This window comes from Drosophila bipectinata, chromosome XL, assembly GCF_030179905.1.
Source record: "Drosophila bipectinata strain 14024-0381.07 chromosome XL, DbipHiC1v2, whole genome shotgun sequence".
Classification (NCBI taxonomy): domain Eukaryota; kingdom Metazoa; phylum Arthropoda; class Insecta; order Diptera; family Drosophilidae; genus Drosophila; species Drosophila bipectinata.
The window spans coordinates 12,862,003-12,880,950 of NC_091734.1; the positions used below are offsets into that span (position 1 = coordinate 12,862,003).

General features: G+C 45.2%; 1 protein-coding gene across 5 annotated transcripts; it reads right to left on the reverse strand.

Annotated features, from left to right (window-relative positions):
- Positions 1-1,441: 1,441 nt before the first annotated feature.
- On the reverse strand, positions 1,442-12,937 carry LOC108119709 (pneumococcal serine-rich repeat protein). Of its 5 annotated transcripts, none has more exons than XM_017233007.3 (7): positions 12,704-12,937; positions 8,742-9,191; positions 7,845-7,994; positions 3,436-5,818; positions 1,965-3,378; positions 1,844-1,907; positions 1,442-1,777 (listed from the first exon to the last, which is right to left on the reverse strand). In XM_017233007.3, the coding sequence occupies exons 1-7, from the start codon at positions 12,905-12,907 to the stop codon at positions 1,703-1,705; spliced, it is 4,740 nt and encodes a 1,579-aa protein (XP_017088496.3). In that variant the 5' UTR covers positions 12,908-12,937; the 3' UTR covers positions 1,442-1,702. The 5 variants fall into 5 exon arrangements, with proteins under 5 accessions (XP_017088496.3, XP_070132536.1, XP_017088498.3 ...); XM_070276435.1 differs by having other exon boundaries at positions 7,845-7,973; positions 12,704-12,934; XM_017233009.3 differs by lacking the exon at positions 12,704-12,937 and adding an exon at positions 10,749-11,125.
- Positions 12,938-18,948: the final 6,011 nt, after the last annotated feature.

Consider the following 18,948-nt stretch of genomic DNA (forward strand, 5'->3'; position numbering starts at 1 on the left):
ATATTGTTGAAATTATTGTACAATTTGTTTAAGATCATTTATGGATTCATCTATTATATAAAACATATATGGTGCATTTTGTGCATCTTCACCACTTTCAGCAGGAAAAAAATAAAAATAACTAAAATTATATAATCCGAATCGAACTCTGTACTTAGTTCTTCCATAAGTGATTCGATTTTTTGTTCAGAGTTCTTAAATTTCTTCGTTAAACTCGTTCAGTTCTCTGCAAAAAGCTCCCATTTTATGATCCTTTCATGCTAATTATGTTTTTTGTTTTTTTGTATAATTTACCTATAAGTTTTTCTTAAATTTGGATTTTTATATTAATTTTAACTTTAGTTTATTATGTTTTTCTTCATTTAGATGAACGTCCGTTGTCCGCTAAGTTCAATAGATTTTTAGGAATTTCAAAGACTAGCTAGGTGTTTATGTTTTTTTTTGTTTTTTATTAAATTTATAGTTTGATTTAGGTTTCGTTTTTCTTGGGATCAGATAATTGAAGGAATTAATTCGTGATATCTTTGGCGCATGAACCGAGGGGTAACCGACTTACTCAACCGGTTAGTGGCCCCCAAAAAAGAATTTTTGGAAATGTTTTCGAAAACAAAAAAAAGAATCTTTGAAATTCGCAATTGCCGCCTATCTCGAATGGCATTTTCTTTTTGTGTGTGCTGGCAGTTGTGTTTTCATTTCTAAACATACATATAAATATTTAACTTTATAGATCTGCAATAAAAAAAAAAAATGCCATTATCCTTTTGTATCCAAATACTGTCATCTAGTTTCGACTTAATATTTACAACAAACTAACTAATACGTTTCCTAAAAACGTCCAACTAAAGGCTACTTTATGTGTGGGCATGATCGAACCTAAAACGAATACAACACTCGTCCTTCGTCCTTCGTCCTTTTTAGAATTCTAGAATCTAGATTTTAGATGTAAATCTTTATATATAAATATTTTGTGTGGGTGTATGAGCAACCATCACCAGCCGAATAGAAAAAAACGAATAGAACTCGTTTGTAGATCGTTATTCAGATATATAATATATAGGTATATATATTTATATATTAGTAAATAGTATTATGGGTCTGGGGGAAATCGGGGGAACCCCAAAACACACGTTCTGAAAGTGTAAGTCTATGGGTTCTGGATTTGTCTGAGCGAGTTAACAAACTACACACAAAAACACCGACTTAAAGCTACAATCCCATCCGATCGGATAATGTCCGTCGAGTTTCGATCATACAACATCGTATTAGAGAGATCACATACATATATATATATATAATATATATATATATATATATTTTAAAATTGCCAGCGAAATGATTAGCGAAAAAAAAGACCTCTGTCTATATGGATTGCTATTAATGTATCTAGTATCTGGTAGAGTGAGTTTTTTAGGTTTTTGCTAGATTACCATTTATATATTTTATATATATTTTTATAAAAAAAACATTATCCTATCCATCATCATCATCATATACATGAGCTCTATGTAGTACCGAGTATTGTATTTCAATATGTATTATGGGTTCAGATTTCAGTTATTATTGAAGTCGAAAGGAAACACTTCTCCACATTTTAACAACCACTCTGCTTGAGGTACATTAAGGATATAGACCTGGGGCCTTATAGTTTAGTTTAGTGAGTATAGCTCTCTACCCAGAAGATCTACATAAGAACAGAACCGCTTTACTTTCTGTCCGGAAACTTGCGATTACGAGAACTGGATCCATTGTCCCGCCGACTGAACTCTCCCATTTGGTTCTGTTCAAAGGATAGATAGATATATAGGGTTCATTGGAGTTATAGCTAAGATGTCCTGACACTCACCCTAGAACCAGCACCTCCTTTGACATTATGACCCAACAGGGAGTGGGTCTCATCCGCATATATCCTGGAAATGATATATCTTTTAAAGAAAGAATCTCTCATCTAAGGACTTGAAACTCACCTGCCCTCTGCCGAAGTTTCAGGATCGAGGAGCGGCAACATGTCCTCGCCATGCTCCGCCGATGGCAGGGACTCGCTGCCCGTTCCAGTGCCAGTACCAGTGCTGGTGTCTCCTGCACCGGCTGTCGAGGATTCGTCCCGCTCCGCCTCATGGCACTCGCACTGGCAGTCCTCCGGCTTCACGTAGTTGTAGTGCAACTTGTCGCCTCCATCCGCTCCTAGTTTTGATTGCTGCTGATGGTGGTGGTGGTGATGGTGACCCGAACCGCTGCGATGGCCGCTCCCGCAGGCCGAGGAGGAGCTGGTGGTGGTCACGGCGGCGCCCCCAGAGGCAGCACCAGCCCCTGCCAGCGATTCCTTGGGCAGGGCCGTAATCCGTTTGGCGGGCTTTCGCTTCTCCGGGATGTTCTCGAAATCAATCCAGTGCCCCGAGAGCTTCCGCTGGGTGGATGCCTTCGGCTTGGGCTCCTCCAGAGTGGCGCCCGCCTGGGGCGGAGGCGTCACCACCGGGAGCAGCTGCTCGGCGGAGTCTTTGCGCTCCAGGTTGTTGTTCGCCCGGAGACCCTCCTCCGCGAACTCGAACCACGACTTGCCGCTGGCGTTGGAGGTTCGACGGGGTGACTTGGAGCTCTGGATGCGCTCCTTGCCGGCGGACTCCTTGCGCGGCAGGCTGATACGGAGCTTCTCTCCTCGCACGGGTGCTCCTCCAGCTCCTCCTGCCCCTGCTCCTGCAGAAGCTCCTGCTGAAGCTCCAGCGGAGGCAGCAGTGGGATCTACACTGGAAAGATATCCAGCGTTATCCTGCGGCACTGGCACTGGGATGCCTGTGCAGTACTCCTCTATGTGCGAAGGATTCAGGGGAGTGGTGGACCGTGGCCTGTCCACCGGGCAGGTCTTCAGTTCCATATTGGCGCGCTCCCTCATCGGGATGAGGGGCACTCCCTGGGCCCGCTCCTCGGGCAGGGTGGTCGGGATGTAGGGCAGCTCGTCGTCGAAGGATTCCTGCGAGACCAGACCGGTGCTCTCGTGCTCCTCGATCACGCACACGTTGCGCGGGAAGTGGTGATGGTGCCGCTTGGCGGCCTCGTCTCCCGCCGGCACCGCCGTCGTCACGGAGGAGCTGCCGGCCATGTCCGAGTCCCGCTCGCTCTCCGACGACTCCACCGGCTCGTGGTCGTCCGTCGACTGGGAGTGACGGCGCTCCGCCGGCGGCGAGGACAACGCCGAGGTCATGGCGTAGGAAGTGGGCGGTAGCTCGGCGCTAAAAGGCGTTGAGGATGGGGGCGTGGCAGCACCCGTTGTGGTTGTCGGTGTGGTGGAGGTAGTGGCCTTGGAAGTGGATGGAGGCAGAGGCTGGGTGGCAGCTGGGATGGGCGTGGTAGGCGTGGCTCCGCCAGAACTCTGACTTGTTTCACCTGAAAACGGATACAGGATGAAGGATGAAGGATACGGGGATTAGGTGAGTGACTTACGTCTTGATTCCGTGATGCTCTGCCGCTTGGGCTTCCTGGGAATCGTGGCGGTGGTGGGCTGACCCGCCGGCACCTCCGGCTCCGCGGGTAGGTTGTCCTGCAGCTTGAGCCGCACGTTGAAGTTCTCCAGATACCGGGAGTGCCGCAAGTCTGCCACCGGAGCTGGGGCGGGAGCTTCATCCCCCGAGTCCCCGCCACGTGGCTTGTGCTTGGCGCGCATCACTACGCTCTCGCGGAAGCCCGCCGTCCTGGCCCCCGCATCCGGTTCGTCCTCGGAGGAGGAGCAGACGCCGCGGGGCGGCGGTGGTGGTGGGATGGAAGGTTCAATCCTCCGGATGACGGTTCCCTGGCGCTGCAGGCCGTCGGCACCGATTGCTCCGCCGACCGTGGCCTCCGAGGTGCTCGAGTGCTGCTCCACCTGCTCGGACAGCTGGCTGGACTGGCTCTCGGTCTTCGAGATGCTGAACTGGGTGGAGAAGATCTGCTCCTGGCTGCCAGAGCCCAGACGCGTAGCGAACAGCAGGCGGCGACGTTCCTTGGCCGCCGCCGTCTCCACGTCCGGGTGGGGAGCATTCACGGTGGCCACCGTGTGGACCAGCTTCGGTTCGCAGGCGCTCTGCGTCGACTCCACGGATGGCAGTCGCTGGATCTCCGCCTGCTCGCGCTGCTGGGCGAGATTCGCCGCCCGGGCACTGACCACCGAGCCCACGGAATCGGCCGTGGTCTCCTGCGAGTCCTGGGAGCTATGGCGCTGCACTTCCAGGCTCCAGCTGGCCCCAGTGCCGCCCTGGTCGTTGGATGGCGGCATCGGCGGCTCGTCCTGGCTGGGCAGCGATTGTATGGCGTCCAGATCCGGTCGCTGGGCCACCTTCTTGTGGGCCACCGGCCGGAGGGCGGCGGCAGCGGCGGCCAACTGGCTGGCCGTGATGTGGGTGCCCGGCGGGGCGGTGGCCACGGCGGAGGAGGGCAGGACACGGTGGGCGGGCAGGGGCGAGGGATCCACAGAGGCCTGGGCGGCGCTGGCCAGCTGCTGGATGCCCTGCAGCAGGGTGCGGGCCTCTCGCTCCTCCGGCGGCGTGTGCAGCGGTATGTGGATGTAGCCCTCCACCGGCTCATCGTAGTAACGGAGTCGGGATCCCGGACGAGAAGGTGGTCGGCTGCGGTTCTCCGACCCGGCAGACCCCGGCACTGGTGGCGGTGGTGGTGGCACCGGTTCCACACTGGCCTCCACCGGCGAGGAGCTCTTGCTGCTCTGACTGCCGCGTTTTCCGGGCTTGAAGATGGCCAGCACGGACTTCTGCTTGCTGGGTGTCACATTCTGGGAGCCACCGCCTGGTGCTCCACTGCCACCGCCCAGTCCTCCCGAGGCGGTCGAGGGTCTGTCTTTGCTTTTGCTTCGCGAACGTGCCGTTTCGCGCGGCGAGTCCGGAGAGTCCTTGCCCAGCCGGAACAGGGAGCTGAAGGAGCTCTTGCGGGACACGGAACCGCCGCCGCCTCCGGGGCCAGTGGCCGGCGAGGGCGAGCGGCTGGTGAAGCGCCTGCCCGGCTTGGGACTCGCCGTCGGGGTCAGGTGCATCTCCTCGATGACGGTGGCGGCGGCTCCGCCACCCTCCCGCTGTAAGCTCAGGGAGGCCGGCTTGGAGTAGACCGGAGCCAGTTGATTGGGCGCCTCCACGACCCGTTCATTGGCGGCGATGCCCTTGTCGCTGTACATGTGATCCGGCCGGAGGTTGATCCGGATGTACTCCGTGCCGCTGGCGGTCTTGCCCACGACCATCTGGCCGGGGCTCTTGGTGCTCCTCCGTTGGGCGCCAATCGTAGTCTTGCCCGCCGACTTGGACTCCCTCTCCCCGTTGGCCAGCGAGTTGGCTTGCCGGCTGCGCCGCGACGTCGAGGAGCTCGGAGCGGAGCTGTGCAGCTGGGCGGGTGGCAGGACCTTAATGCCCTCGGCCAGGACCGCCTGTGTGGGATCGTGTTTCCGCGCCAGGAGCAGCTGTTCCAGCAACGCCGCATTGGCCGCCACAGTGCCCGCTCCGGGGACACAGTCTCCCGGACCGTGGGCTGAAGAGGCCGCCGTGGAGGCGCTGCTTGCCCCACTGGCTCCTGCCCCTCCGGCCCCACCGGCCAGTTCCACGGGCTTGGGGCCACAGAAGGAGGTCTCGAGGAGCATGCGATGTGGCGAGGGGGAGCGGGAGACCCCTGAGACGGCCGACAAGCGACTCACTGCCGATCCCTGACTGCCAACGCTGGAAATCCGACTGGTGCGGCCCGAGATGCACAGAAGGGCGGCCACCTCCGAGCTGGCCGAGTCCTTGCGCTGGTGCTGTTGCAGGTAGCTCTGGTGGTCGTCGAACTTGAAGATGTGCGGCGAGGAGCGTTTGGCCTGGGAATCAGAAAACCAAGAAATGGCTATAGACTGGAAGGAAGACCGGACGAGGATTCTAGAGGTGGAACATTCATTAGAGATTCTACAAAAGACTAAAAAAAAAGGACTAAGGACTGGCAGTCCTTCCAAAAATAGACCATTAGGGGTATAGTTAGATTCGGCCAGTGCTTAGGGTATAGTTAGGTTAGGAACAGGCCAGTGGACTCCAGAGGACTCCAGTCCCCCCGATTGAGAGAAAAAGAGGGACTATAGAAAGGGGGTAATCCTATTTACAGATGAAATCATTCAAATAATTATTTTACAATCATTTCTAGAATGGATCTTACCAATTAGGTGCCCCACTTGCCACAATTAACACTGTCACGTGTCCAAATAATCAATTGAAGCTTCTGGCAATTAGCTCCAGGATTAGGTACTTCCTCCTCCACCAAAAAGGTAAAGGTCCTTCCTTCAATTGATAAGTTTCGTCTTTATGGCAGCCCAGCAGCTGACAAAGTAACTCATTTCTCTCCCAGGGGGGGAGGTAGTCAGTCCGGGGGTAAATGATTCGCACAAAACTTTGTCCCACCAACTTTTCCATCCAAAAAACAAAACTTGGCCCAAACAATTGCTGCGCTGGGAAACTGCCAGGGTTACCAGAGTTAAGGTGGGTTGGCTTTGGGGGTGGCTTGGGGATGGCTTTCTGCACACTTGTCAGCTGTCATTCAGTGCTCGCCCGCACGATGAGTTTGCCCTTGACACCTCCACCCACAAACCAACCACCCAACCCCCCTACTCTCCTCTACTATCTATCTATGTGTGTGCTCCAACCCATCCCCATCACCATCCCCATTCCCACTTCCGTTTTTCCCATTTCCGTTTTCCCTTTTACTCATCCACCGCTTCCGCTGCTGTTTCACTTCCCAGGCACTTGAATGCAATTTTGCATTATTAATTGAACTTGTGATGCGGTTACCCCCCTATACATTTTTTGTCCTCAGCCCCCCCCTGTCCCCTGACCCCTTTGATTCCATCAATGTCATACAATGTCCTGTTCACGGCTTTGGAAAATATTGGAAACTAACCGTTAAAAATGAATTTGGGGTCCTTTCTCCAAGAGGGGTTTCTATTGATGGGATATTTGTTGAATGGAATATTTGATTGGGAAGTCCTTGACAGGGATTGTTGGGATTTTAATCGTTTAACAGTCATTTATAAGTGGTGGTTTGGAGATCTTAATAGATATAGATCTAGGTAGAGTAATCATATTATTCTATCAGACAGGTCTTATTAGCAGGTCTTCACTCTAGAGTATCATTATGAGAAGTACAAGATAAGTACTGGGTATGAATAAGGTTCCTGAAAGACCTCTAGAATACCTCAGGAAGTCCTGTAGAATACCTCTAGATCTCAAAGACCCTCTCTCTGTAAAGATTATATTGTGAGAAGTGCAATAAAAGTACTGGGTGTGAATATTTTTACCCCTATTCCAACTTGTCTGTATGAGGAGCTCTATAGTATCTCTTGAAAATCTCTAGAAGACCTCTAGAAGTTCTGTAGAAGACCTCTTGATCTCTAGAACCATACCCATTGAAGGATGAAAGGTTTTATAAAACACCTCTCTGTAGAAGTCATGAGAAGTTCAAGAAAAGTATTGGGTATGAATAGTTTTAGCCTTGTTCTAAGTTTCTTGTATAAAGAGCTATAGAAGAGCTCTTAAAAACCTCTAGAAAACCTGTTAAAGTTCTGTAGAAGACCTATAGATCTTAAAGGCTATAAAGGCCCTATAAACACCCTCTCTGTAGATATTAAATTATGAGAAGAACAATAAAAGTACCGGGTATGAGTAGCTTTACCCTTACTCTAGGTTTTTTCTAAAAATAGCTTTAAAAGATCTTTAGAATACCTCTAAAGGACCTAAAAAGGAACCTTTAAAAGATGTGTAGAGATTCTACAAAAGACCTCCTACACCTCAAAGACTATATCCTTTTCATTAATCTGTATATATTTTTTTAAGAGAAACCCTAACTGATCCTCAGCTCACCTGCTGCTGCTGTTGCTGGATGCGTTCCTGCTCCTCCTTCTTCTGTTCGGGATCCATGAAGTACAACTCCTCCGTGGAGCTGCGCAGCTCGAGGGCGCCCTCCTCCCGAAAGCCGAGACCGATTGTTTCCTGTAGGGTGCCAGTGCCGACCTTCAGAGCATTAGTTCCACATAACCACATAAACCAGCCAGTACACACACACATATCGAGTATTTCGTTTTGTCAGAGCGATAGTTTTTTTTTTTTTTTTTTTGATTGATTTCCGTGGGGATTTAAGGAGGGTGGGGTATGGGGTATGGAAATTGGGGGGTGCAGAAGCATGCAAGGATGTTGGAAAAGGGGGAGTCGAGTTTGGAGAAGCCAAAAAATTCGGAAACGGAATCGAAATCAACAAATCAACAGCCAATTTTGTGTGCAGGATTTTTTTTTCAAGGATGGTTGTATGGGGTTTTAAGGATATGGAGGAGGTAGGTGGAGGAGGAGGAGGAGGAGGTCGTTGAGGGCGTGTTCGCAGGACAAGTGTGTGTGCAAAGGGGTGTAGCGAGCGCATCACAGAGTGTTACAAACAGAGAAAGAGACAAATGTACACATAGTATGTAAGATAATCACATGATGAAGTGTATAAATGGATAAAGAGGATAAAAAGGATAAAAAGGATCAAAAGGATTAAAAGGATAAATGGATAAAAAGAATAAATGTATCGATAGAAAAATAAGAAAAATAATTAGCAACTAATTAGCACTTCTAGAGAGGCATTTTGTGATGAAAACTTCCAATTAAGGATAATAATTAAGGATATATTTAAAAAAAAAATAAAAACTCACTAAAAGGACATATATATCTAGCATATATATAGTCCAATCTATCACCAACTTCTACCCTCAACGATCAACTCACCTGCTCGAACACATTCTCGGGACTACTCTCCCGACTGTCCTCCTCGTGATGCGACGAACTGGACGCCCGGCTTAGCTCGATCCTGGGCGTTGAGGGCGTGGTCAGGGTGGCTGCGCCCCGGTATGTACCACCTGGTCCGCCCCCTCCACCTCCAGGATGGGCACTGGACGGCAGGGGCTGACCCCCTTCGCTGCTGGACACCAGAGTGGTGGTGACCGTCGTGGTGGCCGTTTTCAGGGGTGGCGGTCGCTGCTTAGCCTGGACAATGGTCGCCGAACAGGTGGCCGAGGACATGGACGACGACGAGGAGGAGGAGGTGGATGCGGTTGCTGTGGCGGTTGCGGTGGCGGTGGCGGTAGCGGAGGCGGTATTTGGAATGTTTCTATTCCGGTTGGCCATTTCTGTGGTTGGCCTCGTTGTTGTCTGTTTTTCCAAACTTTGTTCCATCATCTTTAAAGAAAAAGGATAAAGGATATTTTCGATACCAAAAAGGACTATGTAACAGGTATATCACCCTTCACCCAGATACCCCATATAATCCCTTAACTCCCGGCCAGACCTAATGACATATTTAATAATCCCTAGTGTTCTAATTAAAAACCACATGAGCTTCATACAATTGGCCCTCCCTCCAACTATGTCCTTGCCACATTTTGTTGCAAATACCGCCCTCTCGGGCTGCAATTCACAAATTGAAATCAAATGCTTTCACAAACGTGCTTTTTTTTTCGTCCTTTTTCTGGATATATAGCGTTTGTCGATTTCTCTGTGGATTTTGTCCTCAAAAACACCCACCCACATGTGTCTGTGGCAGTGTGTCCTTTTATTTTCCTTTTTAATAAAACGATGATTTGCTTTGTCAGTGTCCTTGCCCGACTTTTTATTGAGTTCTTTTGATTGAATTTCCATTGGGAGCGAGAGATATGCGACTTATATCCTTATAAACCTTGAAAAGCTTTAATATTTTTGGCTTTAATTTCGACCTACTTTTGGGCCAACAACTTTAATGGTCTTTAAGTTTTTAAGAAGCATAGTAACTCCTTTTTTTACAGAAAATACAGATCCTGAATCCTTTATTGAATAATCTATAGCCCCAAGACTCAGTCCTGAAAAGTTTCTGAAAACCTTAATGGTCTTGTTTTTTAGGCCATGACGATGCTGTTGCAGGGGAATATCCTTTCAAACAAGGACTAAAAAGGGGTAGGTCACAAGGATTGAATGAATTGTCGATAAAAAATAGGCTACACCCAAAAAATAATATTAAAGTCATCCAAGGACCCAAAAAAAGTTTTAAGAAAATCACTTGCTTTCGATAACATTTTGAAGGCTTCTGTGGGGGGGGGCTATTGGGGATTACTTGGGGGGGTCTATAGATCTAACATTTATTGTCTCTGCGGGACCTTGGAATCCAAATTAATTTAAAGTTGACGTTTGCAACTATGCAGCGATTTCAAATTGAAGGCAGCGCCCGCTGTGCGCCCCTTGAAACTCCCCATGCCCCATGCCCCCATGCCACCATGGTCATGCCTCGTGCCCCAAGCCAACCCGCTGGGTCCTTTAGTCTTTGTTTTTGTGGTGTACAGAAAGAAGAATAACGATTCTTTTCTTCTATTTTTTTTTTGGATAGAACGTAAGGCAAGTGTTTTGGGAAAAATCATAGCATAATTCTAGGCATACGAATTCAAGAGAGGAAGAGAGTGGAGAGCGAGAATGGGCTAGAAGGGGGAAAGTACGAAAATGAGAATGAGAGAGCACAGGTTTTTGGTTGAATGGGAAGAGAGCTGGAGAGGCAGTCACATAATGTGTGATTAGATTAATTAAAATTTAAATAAAAAGCAAAAGGGAGGTGCCACCCAACAGTACAAAAGGCAGAAGGAGAAAGTACATGGGGGGGGTAACATGGGGGTGCAAGAAGAAAAGGGAACTGGGCCGGGACCTGAAAGAGCCGCGTGCTTTCTATTTAGTTCTCACTTACACACACACACATACACTTAAAGCAAAACTCACCGCGAGCCCAAAAAAAAAAAAGGTCCCGTCTACGCTTTCTAGTTGTGTGTGTGTGTATTGCTTGCCGCTATTGTTTTTACTTGATTAATTTTCTAACGATTTCCACACTAAACACACGATTGAAAAAAAAGAAAGAAAAAAAGCAATTTTCAATTCTACTTCTGACTTTTTTTTTCCTGTTTTTTGGCTTTACTTTTCACTCAGTTATCGGCTATTGCATGCCCCCCCGTTAACAAACACACACACACACACGCGCACACACTTATATACACTACACGAACCGACACGCGCTCTCTTTAGTTCTTGCTCCCCAATCACGCTCCGCACTGTTTACCGTTAGACTGCACGCACGCAGCGCCAGCGTCGTACTACGGGCAGCAAAAGCCCTGAAATGTATGCTACAGTCACTCGACTAGCATTCCTTCCAAGCAGCAACGAAAGCTTGTCTCGGCTCGGAGTTCGTACACCGAAAGCTTTGTCACGATTACGGTTCGTCTGTATTGTACTATAGCTGCTGCAGGGGCGAAAGGGATAGTCGGCAGGAAAGCTTTGCTTGGCTTGGACTCAGCTGTGTGGCCTGTGAAGCTTCAAGAGTCAACTGGATATGTGCTAAATATTTAAGTGTGTGTGTGTATGTGAGAGAGTTTGTGGGTGCGACTCTGAGGGGGAAAATATTCGAGGGCTACTAACTGTAAGCTTAGAGATGAGAAAATCTAAATAAATATGTTAATAATATTTAATTTAATTATTTTAAAAAGAGCTTTTTAGGTTTTGGAATATTGTTTTTAATAATCATTTTTATTAGGTGTCTCTATTTTTCTGCCCTCTATTGTTTTTCATTCCCTTTACCTTGGCCCGGCGGAATGTTTCATTTTCGGGTACTTGCTCTTTCTCTGCCTCTCTCTCTCCTCCCCCTCCTGCCGTTCTATCGCACTCCGTCACTCTCGGATTTTAACCGGTCTAGCCATCTCTGTTCCACCCATTAAATGTCTCTACAAATGACATTATTTTTTTGTGAGGGGGGCGTGGATGTAGAGGGGGCGTGTTGTAGGTACTTCACGTTTTGATGCAAAGGATGCGTGCCAAATATATGTATATATGTATGTATTTGTGAAACGCACGCCAAAAATTTTTAACGTTTTTCAGGCACTGATCCTGCGGCGCGTGTCACGGATATTGTTTCCAATTTTTGTTATCCTTCAATGTTGTTGTTGTTGTTGCTGCTTGTTTGTCGTTTAAGGTTCATTTTGTTTATTAGCCAAAAGCGTTTGGGCAGCTTGCCTTTTAAGTGGCCTTTTGCATGATTGCGGCATACTGACTCCTCCAAGCCCTCCCCTACCCACCAATACACATACATATACACATACACCCACCCAGAGATAGGGAAAATTTCATATTTCGGGTTTTGGAAAGCTTTGTAGAGCTTGTAGAGCGCCCACCAGAATGCTTTAGTTGACTCCATGTTTTGGTTAATTAATTTATGCCCTGCATTTGGTGTAAAAACAACATGCTGTTATGCAGGATAAGGCTTTCGAATCAGGCCAGGCTGCTGGTTGAAAATTTTCACAAAGCTACGGGGCGTATGAGCGATTTGTAGTTTGAAAACTTTTAGGAGAGAATAGTTAAGCCTTGAAAATTTTACAAATTAATTATAGTTATAGTTTCCTAAGCATGAACTTTATTAAAATATATTTAAAAGTTAGCCATAAAAGCCCAGTATTTAAATGGAATAACAGGGCGTATGAGTAATTTTTTGAAAAAATATTGAACTTACAGCCCTAAAAAGTAGTTTCAACTGATCTAATCTTATTTAAACTTGAAAATAATTATAGTTTATTACAATTTCAGAAAGAAAGCCTTATCGAGGACCACCCTACTATCCACTGGGGCAACCAGTGCTCTATAAAATATTGTGGCATGGCGTGTTTGTGGTATATAGGCTAAAGGACACTCACCGCTGCAGGATTGCCATGGTGATGGTGATGGTGATGCTGATGGTGATGCTGTTGCTGTTGCTGAGCATTTGTCGTGGCATTGTCCTCGAATGACTTTTCGAACGATGCAATTGGCGCTTGGCCAAGTCTTTTCTGCCGACGAGCATCCATTCCGAAGCCGTTTACCTCTTCCTTCGTACCGCTCCAAAACGTTTGGTTTCTCATTCAACCGGCTGCATGGCCTCAAAGTTCCTTTAATGGGGCACAAGGATATATACATATATAGAAGAATAGTGTGAGGCGGCAATACCATCTACATATATAAAATAAAAACGGATGGGAGGGCGGTGGCTCAATTTCATTTCTGGCATAATAAATGGCAAATATAATGATTTGAAGAACACCATATGATAAAAAAAAAAGAAACTACAAGACCCTGATGTAAAAGGGTCTTATATGGCGTGCTAACGGTTCATTGAACCGTATAACAACCGTTAGCGAACCGGAAGTGCAATAATAACATCAACAATCGATGAATATTTAAAGGCACAGCCCACGGTCAGCCGTCAAGTAATTGAAGGCAATACCCCCTTTATTTTTATATTTTTTCTAACTTTATCCTTTATCCTTGTAACCAATAGAATACTCTGCCAGGGACAATAGATTTTTATTGCCTATAAAATCAATTTGGCAAACAAATATTAATCTCTTCTCTAGTGCAAACAATTCATCAATTTATTGCCAAACTGAAATTGTGTCACTTCTATGTATGACGTCGTGCCAGATGCAAAAATATCTCGGAAAAATTACCTCATCCTGGGAGCCTTTTATGACTTCATCAATTCTCTCTAGAAGGACTCTGGAAATGAAATCTCTGCACAAACTGTGAGCCATGACTAAGAGCTATCCTTTGGGATGATGACGGCTTTAAAGTGGCAAATCCTTGACACACACTCAGGATCCCTCAAAACAGGACATCCGAGCGGAAAAGTAGATTTCATAGACCTTCGATTTCAAGGTATAAATCCCCTTCTTTAGATACATAAATTATTTATGAGTTAATATTCTGTATAGATTTGTTGATCCTTTAAGGACCAACCTGTGAGGATGAGAAATCAAGTTTTTCGCCACTGAAGCCGCATCGCAACCCGCTGTGGAGCTTCAATTAAGAACTTTCGTCCTTGTAAAATAATTTACTTAAAGTTTCACTTCCTAATTACGTAATGATATCATTGTTTAAACTTATTAAACTTGCCAGTTCTGTGTCCTTTCGCAAAACTATTTTTGTGTGGAAGTCCTTCAAATTAGAAAGGACTTTGAAAGTTTTGAAAGTATCGCAAGGATACCAGGATACCTAGTTATGGCCACTTAACTGTAGTGGAATATCAAATGAATGCATTAACTCGAAAGTTGATCAAACAGTAAATCCTTTTTCATTAATAAATTGATTTTCGCTCGACAGGACACTCTGTTTGCAATGATTTTTTATTGGTTTTTTTTTGCCCAGCAATCGCAGTTTTTAATAAACTTGCCCCGCTTACCCGAGGCCCGAGGCCTTTTTCCGTTTCACTCTTCCATTTACCTTGATAAAGTCAAACACCCACCCACCCAGGCCCAGGCCCAGCCACCCACCGTTTGACCTTTTATGAATCCCAGAGTTTAAAATTAAAACAAGCAACAAGAAGCGCCCAACAGTGGTTCCGGTTTGTTTTTTTTTTATATAAATATAAATAATATATATAACTTGTAACTATAAAGGGGAAATGAAAACTGTCATAAGCATCAAAAATCGATACCCGGGAGATGTTTTTGGCATTAAAGCCATGTCTTGGCCCCGTTGCGGAAGCTAGTTGTCCCAAACACACTAACAGGAACTGAGTTTTAAAAGAGGTTTCTTTAAGAAATCACAGAAAAAAAGATAACCTTAACATAAAAGGCTTATAAATATTCTGATTAAGAAATCACACTTCCTTAAATCCGTGCCATTATCTTCCTTTTGGCAAGCTTGGATTACAAATGGCCGAGCGTCTGGTGGCGGCCCAAAGCCTAGGCCTTGCCAAATATAAAAAAAAAAAATAGATAAATTTATATACATTGTCCTTCCCCCTACCCCGACCCAGTGACATTGGTGGTGTCTCGAGCCATTAAAGGGGGCTGAAGGATAGGGCGCAGGACGGGCCGGGGTGTGGTGACGCCGGGCGACGTCGCCGCTGTCGTCGCTGACAGAGTTTCCCACTGAGAGTCGCGGAGGGGGCGCTTGGCGGGCGGCACAAAGGCATTTCATTGACCTCATAAATTGGCCAAGAAGGGCCACTGAAAGAAATTGGGAGAAAAGAAAATGGGAAAATGTCTGGGAAATGAAAATGTGTTCCCTGCAAAGGCCATATCTCGGTCAATATCCATCCGATTCTCAAGCGGATTACCTTAAACGATTTCTGGATCGATTCTCCACCAATCTGCATCAAAGCCTAGAAATAAAATTTTCGATCCGATTTTTTCAAATTTTTTTGATGGACCCCCTGCGAAAATGGGGAAAATCGTGAAACTCCAAGATATCGACTTCCGAAGGCCATATCTCGGTCAATATCCATCCGATTCTTAAAAGGAATACCTTAAACGATTTCTGGAAGGATTCTCCACCAATCTGCATCAAAACCTAGAAATAAAATTTTCGATCCGATTTTTTCAAATTTTTTTGATGGACCCCCTGCGAAAATGGGGAAAATCGTGAAACTCCAAGATATCGACTTCCGAAGGCCATATCTCGGTCAATATCCATCCGATTCTTAAAAGGAATACCTTAAACGATTTCTGGAAGGATTCTCCACCAATCTGCATCAAAACCTAGAAATAAAATTTTCGATCCGATTTTTTCAAATTTTTCTGATGGACCCCTTGCGAAAATGGGGAAAATTGTGAAACTCCAAAATATCGACTTCCGAAGGCCATATCTCGGTCAATATCCATCCGATTCTCAAGCGGATTACCTTAAACGATTTCTGGATCGATTCTCCACCAATCTGCATCAAAGCCTAGAAATAAAATTTTCGATCCGATTTTTTCAAATTTTTTGATGGACCCCCTGCGAAAATGGGGAAAATCGTGAAACTCCAAAATATCGACTTCCGAAGGCCATATCTCGGTCAATATCCATCCGATTCTTAAGAGGAATACCTTAAACGATTTCTGGAAGGATTCTCCACCAATCTGCATCAAAACCTAGAAATAAAATTTTCGATCCGATTTTTTCAAATTTTTCTGATGGACCCCTTGCGAAAATGGGGAAAATTGTGAAACTCCAAAATATCGACTTCCGAAGGCCATATCTCGGTCAATATCCATCCGATTCTCAAGCGGATTACCTTAAACGATTTCTGGATCGATTCTCCACCAATCTGCATCAAAGCCTAGAAATAAAATTTTCGATCCGATTTTTTCAAATTTTTTTGATGGACCCCCTGCGAAAATGGGGAAAATCGTGAAACTCCAAAATATCGACTTCCGAAGGCCATATCTCGGTCAATATCCATCCGATTCTTAAGAGGAATACCTTAAACGATTTCTGGAAGGATTCTCCACCAATCTGCATCAAAACCTAGAAATAAAATTTTCGATCCGATTTTTTCAAATTTTTCTGATGGACCCCTTGCGAAAATGGGGAAAATTGTGAAACTCCAAAATATCGACTTCCGAAGGCCATATCTCGGTCAATATCCATCCGATTCTCAAGCGGATTACCTTAAACGATTTCTGGATCGATTCTCCACCAATCTGCATCAAAGCCTAGAAATAAAATTTTCGATCCGATTTTTTCAAATTTTTTTGATGGACCCCCTGCGAAAATGGGGAAAATCGTGAAACTCCAAAATATCGACTTCCGAAGGCCATATCTCGGTCAATATCCATCCGATTCTTAAGAGGAATACCTTAAACGATTTCTGGAAGGATTCTCCACCAATCTGCATCAAAACCTAGAAATAAAATTTTCGATCCGATTTTTTCAAATTTTTCTGATGGACCCCTTGCGAAAATGGGGAAAATTGTGAAACTCCAAAATATCGACTTCCGAAGGCCATATCTCGGTCAATATCCATCCGATTCTCAAGCGGATTACCTTAAACGATTTCTGGATCGATTCTCCACCAATCTGCATCAAAACCTAGAAATAAAATTTTCGATCCGATTTTTTCAAATTTTTCTGATGGACCCCTTGCGAAAATGGGGAAAATTGTGAAACTCCAAAATATCGACTTCCGAAGGCCATATCTCGGTCAATATCCATCCGATTCTTAAGAGGAATACCTTAAACGATTTCTGGAAGGATTCTCCACCAATCTGCATCAAAACCTAGAAATAAAATTTTCGATCCGATTTTTTCAAATTTTTCTGATCCTTGCGAAAATGGGGAAAATCGTGAAACTCCAAAATATCGACTTCCGAAGGCCATATCTCGGTCAATATCCATCCGATTCTCAAGCGGATTACCTTAAACGATTTCTGGAAGGATTCTCCACCAATCTGCATCAAAACCTAGAAATAAAATTTTCGATCCGATTTTTTCAAATTTTTCTGATCCTTGCGAAAATGGGTAAAATCGTGAATTTCCAAAATATCGACTTCCGAAGGCCATATCTCGGTCAATATCCATCCGATTCTCAAGCGGAATACCTTAAACGATTTCTGGAAGGATTCTCCACCAATCTGCATCAAAACCTAGAAATAAAATTTTCGATCCGATTTTTCTTTAATTTTTCTGATGACCCCCTGCGAAAATGGGGAAAATCGTGAAACTCCAAGATATCGACCTTGGGAAGGCCATATCTCGGTCAATATCCATCCGATTCTCAAGAGGAATACCTTTATCGATTTCTGGATCGATTCTCCATCGATCTGCATCAAAACCTAGAAATACAATTTTCGATCCGATTTTTTCAAATTTTTCTGATGTACCCCCTGCGAAAATGGGGAAAATCGTGAATTTCCAAAATATAGACTTCCGAAGGCCATATCTCGGCCAATATCCATCTGTTTCTCAAGCTGAATACCCCAAACGATTTCTAGATCAATTCTCCATCGATCTTTATTAAAACAGGATTTAAACTTTATGTTAAACTATTTTTTAAAATTTCCTCCAGGACCCCCTATCAAAATTCAACAAAATTGTTGTGTTTCCCTCCTAGACACCATACCCCAGCCAATTTGCATTCAATCCTCAAAAGAAATATCTTAAATGATTCCTACTAATATTCGCCAACAACCATCATCAAAAGCTAGAAGCATATGTTTTCTCTCAGTGTACCAAATGCGATTACTTTGGTGCCATTGCATACTTCCAGCCAGCTGCAGGAAAATGACTTTTTGAATCGCAAAAACCCCTAAAAGGAAATAGTGCCAAAGAACCGAGAATCTGAACCCGACGGTAAGGAATTAGCCTAAAATAACAACGCCCGGTCGGAGAAAGTAGACAGGAGAAAGCAGAACTCAGGGAGAGGTACGACAAAACAAAAGTGCCATGACTAATAGGGTTCTTGTTTTCCCTATTGGGGTAGTTCCACTCCCCATTTTGGGTTTTTCTTTTTTTTTCGTTTTTGTTGTTTTTATTTTCTCCGGTGTAGGTGTAATTGTATGAAAGCGTGCCGATTGGCGGCAGGTTCTAGGTGTTAAATAGTGGCACACATGCACAGAACGGTACTGAGAGCATTGGGGTTATGCCCTAAGGTCGTTAGTTAGTGAATGGCTATTAAGGTATTAAGTTAGTTAATCAATAGTGTGCTAGCTGAAATAAAATTGAAACTTTTGCATTAGCCCAAGCCTGTTGTTAGACCTTTGAAATCCTACAACCCAATCCTATAATTTTTGCTCATCGCATTTCCCCATTGATTTGTGTGGCAGTCGCTTAGTAACACACAACAGACTTTGCACCCATAAATACTACCTTACATAATTGAAGAGCAAAAACAACAACAACAATAATACACAAACACACCTCTACAAGGATTAACGAAAAGGATTTTCGCACAAGCAACAGACGGTTGCTAAAAAATTCATAGCATACTTTTTGGAAATTCGTTGAAATGCGTTGCAAAGCACTTAAAAAAAATCAGTTTTCGAAATAGTTAAATAGTTTTCTATTTTTGGGAAATAGTTTGTTTGAATATTTCCCGCTAAACTAGACGAGAGTTAGCCGTACTATGAGGTACAAATATTCGATGGGGCGCGTTCAAAATTAAACCGTTCTCGGCGCCAAGCGAACTCCAACTGAACTT